The 7,344-nt window shown below is 37.0% G+C and overlaps 1 protein-coding gene across 1 annotated transcript; it reads right to left on the bottom strand.

Moving 5' to 3' along the window:
• Positions 1–2,409: 2,409 nt before the first annotated feature.
• On the bottom strand, positions 2,410–7,047 carry LOC131029659 (patellin-6). The gene is made up of 4 exons (XM_057960236.2): positions 5,757–7,047; positions 4,477–4,601; positions 4,203–4,344; positions 2,410–2,919 (listed from the first exon to the last, which is right to left on the bottom strand). The coding sequence occupies exons 1-4, from the start codon at positions 6,693–6,695 to the stop codon at positions 2,662–2,664; spliced, it is 1,464 nt and encodes a 487-aa protein (XP_057816219.1). The 5' UTR covers positions 6,696–7,047; the 3' UTR covers positions 2,410–2,661.
• Between the last annotated feature and the right edge of the window lie 297 nt (positions 7,048–7,344).

The raw sequence follows: 7,344 nt of genomic DNA, 5'->3' as shown, positions 1-7,344 counted from the left end.
ATTTTCTTTCGCTTTCCCTACTGAGGCTTTTTTGAGCTTGGCTGATTTTAGATTTTTCTTCACGACTCTTGACTGGGTCAGTTATTACTCTATGATTATTGAATTCAAAAAATATATTTTTGGATACTTAAAATTTAGAACAGAACATAGCAGGATGGAATGGGCATTGATGAATAATGTTAGGTATGGTTCGGAGAAGATTATCTGAGAAGAGTCAATGAGAAATAGTTTGGTCTAGGTGAAGGAGTCTATAAGTGAGACATCGTCAGGGACTGCTTGCATGCAGACTATTGTATCTTCGAATAGAGAGAATATGGAAGCACAATCATCTTTGTGAAACGGGGAAGAGATTGTAATTACACACTCGCCATGTCGTTATCGGTCTCCATAGCAGATTCTCAACATTCAAAAACATTCTGAAGTGAGCTTAATATGCCACCCCCTTAAGTAAATAGGATTTATAGATTTAAATGCTTGATTAGCTTAATAGAGAACAATTTTATCACATTGGCCGCAGTATTAGCTTGATGGTATATACCCTTCTATAATCTTTTTATAAACGAGTCAAATTTGTTTTGAACATATTATATTGTGTATTTTCCATTCAAGAAAGAAAGCTGATTAGGGGGAAGGTTTGAAACTTTGAATTCGCAATTGTTTTTGAAGACGTCCGTGGGAACCTCAAGAAGAGGGTTTAAATGGCTCAGATCTACTCTTAACTCAAAGATTCTTCTTGTTAGTGGAAATGAACTTACAAAAGAAATTGTCTCCGCAGCTTCGTTGGAAGAATTTTCCCCATAGGACTCTTGCTGAGGTTTCCATTCACAAGTTTGGCTATATTACAAATTTATTGGGCAGACTTAGAAGAGCTGCGGGGAGACAATATGAACTTAGGATCTTGCTTTGTGTTTATTTTGGGGATACTTCTAGATTGATTGCTCCGTGCTTTATAAAGGAGGCCATTGTAGACTACTGCGAATAGGGGGCCTTTGAACATCTCCTATCACTTTGATCTGTCCTTCAGCTATCAGAGACTCACATGGAGAAAATGTGAGGAAGGAACCGTTTATCCTATACAATTTCAGTTTGGAATCGGGGATTCCACACTTTCTCAGACATGAACAATCGTGTTGGTGTCCTTGGCATCTTCGCCCTCGAATCTGTGGAAACCCAATTAGAGTCTGGTGAGAGGAAAAAATTGCAGGGATGAATGCCTAGACTGATGGATGCTGTGACCAGTATAAAAGTTTTAGATTACAGGTCGAAGGTTTCGATATGCATGAATTTGTTCGTTGATCTATGTGTAACAATTATTATCAAGTTACTGTGGCAAAAAACCAAAAATTAGCGAATAAAAAATAGGTAAAATCTGATGGTCCAGATGGCTTGCACCATCTTGCATCTCTTCTAGTCCGAAATTAGCCGGTTGAGTTCACATAGGGAATGGCTTTGGTGTAATTTTAAATAGTTATCTGGATCATATGAAAGAGGATAATCGCAGACCCGTTGTCCAACATAGGAAATGCCTTTGGTGTAATTTTTAATAGTTATCTGGATCATATGAAAGGGGATAATCGTGGAACCTTGGTCCAATATATGCTGGAACCAGATTATTGAGCCATTACCAATTTTCAAAGAAGGAAGAATTCCGGTTACTTCTTCCTGAATCATATGAAAGAGGATAATCGTGGACCAGTGGTCTAATATATGCAGGAACCAGATTATTGAGCCATAACCAATTTTCAAAGGAGGAAGAATTCCGGTTACTCCAGGAAGAAGAAGAATACATTCGATTTCTCAAAAAAAAAAATTGATTCTTCCAAAACGAAGAATTCCGATTACTTGAAAACCAAGAAGAATTGGTATTACAATTTAATATAAAAATTATATAATTAAAATATAAAAAATTATAAATTTATAAAACTGCTTAACACCGTAATTACAAATCTTTCGACCGCCTGACCTTTATGTTAAACCCTTTCTACTACATAAATTTGTCCAAGTGCTACAATCATAGTTATATATCTATTATAATTAACTTTGTTTATTACAGAATTCTGAAGTATAAATGATTATTCTTAACAGGTTCAATAATACCATACAAATAAGAATTCAAATAATTAGTTGAACTTAAGGTTTCAAGCCCAGAGAAAAATGTTTAGCTGATTTTGTAGACTGAAATCCTTATGTTCATTACACATTATTTATGTTGGTGCTTGTCGACAAATAGAGTTTCCTTTCTGGGCCAACTAATTGCTTTGGGACCCAATTAATTTAAAAAATCAATCATTTAGTACTTCAAAGATTATTATAAGATTTCATGGAGACTTCTGTGTATGCATACAAAAACCTCATTGCTCAGAAAAAAAAAGTCATGGCTATGTGCATGTTGAGCGTCACTGTACCCAATTGAACACATTCAAAATTGCCCACAATCTAATTCATCATGAGTATCACTATGGAAACACAAGCTTTTCTATTACAAAATACTTGTTTAATAGGACTACATAGATATATCTAACTATAGATTAAAAAATTGCAATCTAAATACAGACACTTCATTCCCTATTCCCCTGTATGATAACACATTCTCGCCTCTGAGGAGCAGCACTTCTCACTGTTCAATAAATAAGTAACATTTTTGAAGTATTTAATGAGCTTCTAGACCAAGTTCTTCTTTACCATGTACCTATATGCTGCAACCTTCTTCTTTCTTGATAGGGTGTTGTCTATTATGAGGACCACTTTTCCTGCCTCCGATGCCTTGAAGGAATTGCAGACTGGTTCATCAGAGGAAGACAGCTTCCTAGTCTTGTCTATAACAGTTGTGTAGCTTCCACCTGCACTTGGAACAAACTCTGCCCAATAGGTAACATCCCATCCACCAACTACAAGGTCCCACAGAATTGTTGCCCCAGACTGAAAAAACAAATTGGGAATATCAGTTTTAGCTATACAAAAAACTCATCATGCTTGTGAAGAGTTCCAAAACACATAGCCCACCCAAAACTCATCAACCCACTCAAAATTCATGGGATCAGAAGAAACATAATATAATGCCTATAAAACTTGGGAATTTTACTAGAACAAAAACACATGAATTACGCTCCAAACATATAAAAATTAGGAGAAATAGAAACACAAACTAGTGGTAGAGTATTTGAAAACAAAGATATAACTGAAACCCACTCATACTAGTAAATTTGAAAATAAAGATATAACTCAAATCCATTTAGTTATTTAGTTGGTAAGGTTCAAGGCTCAAATGTTACATGACACCCATCAGTAGTTCATGTTTAAAGAATGGGAAGTATTGACAGGTCCCACAAACTGTCCGAAAGGATTAATATGGAATAAAAATTCTATTATAGGGAAATGCCACTTTACTGAATACCTTGCCAATAAGGACATTTCATATAGGAAGCACAGCTAGAGAGGGACCTATACATCTAATAGAGAATCACACCATCTAATAAATGGAAAAAGCTACACAAAATCATCTTGTAGACCCCATCCATACAAGGGTCAATTTGCAGAACAAAACATGACATTATGCCTATCGCCCTTGACACGGTCTCTCTGAAGGATTATATTTCTTAAGTATGCAATCATCTAGAGAGCTCTTGAGGCACTCACACATATCACCCCTCCTCCGGCTCCCAGATGCCACTCTCCCAGTCTCGGGATCTGATGCCCCTTTCCAAGAGGTCCTCATGAGCTTGGTGCAGGCTATAAAGGGTCATCCAAACCTCAAGAACCAGAATACATGGTGGCAAGGGCCCTTTCCAGACAACAAGTCAGAAGTGAACTAATGCAGAGCTCAGTTACTTACAACAAACTCAAAAGGAAAAGATGAAATTCTATATGGTAGCCACCCAGAAAACTTAAAAAGCAATTTTCTCAGGATTTTGTAAACCAAACTGCCAAAAACCATTAAAAACAAAATTGTCTGCAACCAATCATACAAACAGAAATTTACCTGCCAATAGTATAGACTGCTATAAAACCTATAGAACTTCAGGGACCTTTGAAAATAAGTTCAATCTCAAATTTCGCTCCCATAAAGTTAATGCACAAACCAAAACCTAACCTAATCAAACTCCAGCAGAAAAAGAGCAACCAAAGCCAAAGAGGTATATGACCTTTTAAGAATTTCAAGTGCAGAATAACTTTATAAATTTAGAGGAACTAAATCATTTTACCTCCACGCCTTCAATCTCGAGATTTATTTTTTCCCCACCCTTAATGGTGAACTCTGCTGCAGGTTTGTTAGGACCAACCTCTCCATCCTTGGGTCTGCTTAGTCCGCCATACTGTATAGGTACATTCTCTGGGGATATAAATCTGCAAGTAAATAAAACCTTGAATAAGTTTTTTAAAACAAAAAGTTGCATTTTGCCTTGTGTTTTAATAAAAGTAAAAATAGTAAACAGTGTGTTTTTGCAGTAGATGTACTTGAGAAGGGAAATAACTTACTTGTACAAGGTCTCTGTAACTTTACCCTCACGTGCTATAACAAATTTGCTCTTGGTACGTTGGGTTAGGAAGGGACTAAACATTGAATACAATGCACTGAAATACCACGGCACATTTATGAATACCTGGACAATGCACCAGAATATAGATTAGAAAGTATCATCAATTGGCCATCAGTCCGAAAATAATTAATAAACTCAATGCACTAACACTCTAAAACTCCTAACACCCAGACTTTGCACTGTATAGCAAAAACTAATCACAGAGAATAATTGAAAGTTAGTATAAGTAACCCAACCCTTTCAACTTCCAAGGATGGATCATCTTGGAACAGACAGATTTAACTGCATTCCAGAGGCAAAGCCTGAAGGGAATGAGTTTCGCAAGCCAACGGCCGAATAGAGGTGTGTTAGACATAACAGTCTGCATGCTTCTAGAGATCTGTTATGGCATAAGTAGCTTAGCTTTAGGGAGAGTGTTCAGGTAACAATTTCTTCTACCAGAGCAATGCATCATGAAGGATTCTAGACTGTCAATGTTTTCTACAAGTGGATGGGTGTTTGATTCCTGAAAATGGAAAACAATCGATTCATAAGAAAACGTAGGAATATTAATTTATTTGGTATTCTTGAAGGAAGATCTGGAATAAGATGGAAAGGATGGCTTCCTCCACAGCTTCAAAGTAAACAAAAACCTGATTCCATTACTTTAACAACGAGGACTCTTTGACCAAGAAACATGATTCATGTCACTTACAGATCACCATTAAAAGAAATGTAAAAATGCACATGTTCCTTAGTGATGAAGACAAAAAACATGGACAGGAAAAGATTAGTTAATATTTGAATCTCCTGCCACACTGCCACTACTCTATATAGATTTTTGAGGGATAGCTTCACTTTGCTTTACTATAGAAGCATACCAAAGGCAAATCTAATATATAGATATTCAAAACCATCATAACCAGAGGCACAATAGGTCCTTTGTAGTAGACTCCTATTTATAATCCTAATCAGGGTGTCTATGAATCTATCTTCTGGGATTCAGTAACAAGAGTGTACCATTTGTTAGAAAGGAGCCTACCTGAGAAACGCATATGCTTAATCAACAGCATCAATTTTGGCTCTAATTCACATAAAGAGATCTACCCAGGCACTTAGATTACAAATACCAAAACTCTGTATTTTGAAAATGGGTATATTGGAAAAATGCATACTTTCAAATGGATCTACGGAATCTTGAGATGTGGATAAAAATCATAGTTTTGATCAGTTGCAGACCTTTTTAGCTACCATCTCTGGGTAGTTATCTTGGAAAAGTGCAAGAATTTGATTCGATGCAGCTCTTAATTCCCTCTTTGGCATGTTCTTGAGATCTGTGATTTGAATCATTGCATTGACACCACCAGGTTTAAAATTCAGTAGCTTGATACCCTTCTCCAGAATTTGGACTCTCCACCTCAGAAATCTCTTCAACTTTTCATCGTCTCCAAAAATCTTCTGATAGATATCCTTGTCGCGGAAAACACCGTAAGCATTGTAGCAAACAGGGTGTCCATCCTTATCACAGCAGTGCATATAAGCAACTGAATCCAGATTCTCATCAAATGCCAGATCCTCTTCAAGTATTTTGTCAGCACCAAACTTTTTCCTCCATGCAATACAGTTCTGCAACATGACGAATGTGTCATTTACCTTGAAGTCTCTGGCCCTCAGAAACTTCAGGAGTATGACATCAGTCCTCTCATCTCCCTTAGTGTGAAGCAGGGGGATTCCCCAAATGGATATATCATCATTATCATGGCTCTGCACACCCTCAGCGCCACTTCTTCCATTCTCACTCTTTTTTTCAATCCCACCACCATTCTGATCAGGTTTACTAATATCCTGATTGGTGGGTTTCTCAGCATTCACTTCCTTACTGGTTGCTGCATTATGATCCTCTTTGGCAATGCCTTCTTCAGCTGCATCCAATAAGAACTGATTGGCCTTAATGGCACTCTCAATTCGCTCCTTGAATTCATTCAGAGCCTTCTTCTCTGACTCTCTGAGATCTGATATGAAATAGCTATCCTCCTTGAAAGATGTCAATGCCAGGTCAAAGAAGCTGCTTTTCTTAAATGATGAACCCTTCTTCTCTAGGAATTTCTCCTTACCGCCATTCACCTCCTCTTTCTCTTCTTCCAACTTGAACTTATCTACTTCATTTTGTGCATCCATTTTGTTTTTTCTGCAGTAGCAGAATGTTTATGGAACCCAAACTTCTATAACTTTCACTCACAGAAACAAGTTTCCTTCACAATGTCCTAAGTCTGCCTGCTAGCAGACACCCATACTTATCAGAAACCACTGTAAGGAATGTCAGTACACTTCTGCATGCAAATACACTAATATATACCAAATACCATTTACAACTAAGGCTATCTACATGCCCATGTGGCACGTTCTCTTATGTTTCAAACCAACATGATTTTTTCTTTTCAAAATCAAGCTCAAGTCATGTCTACTCACATTTTCTCTACACAAAAGAAACTAACATTCAAATTGAATAGAATCTCACACTGTTACACACACTACCTACCTATAATGGTATCCCAAAAATTCAGTTTTCACCTAAAAGATGGAAAAATAATAGACAAAAGCTTTTTCAGTACCTAGTATTTTCTCAGCTTTAGAAAAGCAAAAGCAGGTACTGTCAAGATTATTATAATGATCGTTGTTTTTGTCATGCGCGCCGTTTCCTTGACCTTTTTCACAGGCTCGTACCTTTCGCTACATGTGGGCCCATCACCACCAAACTGCACAAGCGTTGCAAGTTTATATATTTTAAGCTATCATTGTAATGTTGATCAAGTAAAGGAACATGGTG

The sequence above is a fragment of the Cryptomeria japonica genome, chromosome 7 (genome assembly GCF_030272615.1).
Source record: "Cryptomeria japonica chromosome 7, Sugi_1.0, whole genome shotgun sequence".
Classification (NCBI taxonomy): domain Eukaryota; kingdom Viridiplantae; phylum Streptophyta; class Pinopsida; order Cupressales; family Cupressaceae; genus Cryptomeria; species Cryptomeria japonica.
Note: the sequence above shows the minus strand (reverse complement) of the source record. Positions and strands in the feature narration are given on the sequence as shown.

Coding starts and splice junctions, on each gene's coding strand:
- LOC131029659 (XM_057960236.2), bottom strand. CDS start 6,695: ATGGATGCACAAAATGAAGTAGATAAGTTCAAGTTGGAAGAAGAGAAA. Junction 4,602..5,756: donor CAGAGATGGTAGCTAAAAAG/GTCTGCAACTGA, acceptor TGCATTGTCCAG/GTATTCATAAATGTGCCGTG. Junction 2,920..4,202: donor TCGAGATTGAAGGCGTGGAG/GTAAAATGATTT, acceptor TTGTTTTTTCAG/TCTGGGGCAACAATTCTGTG.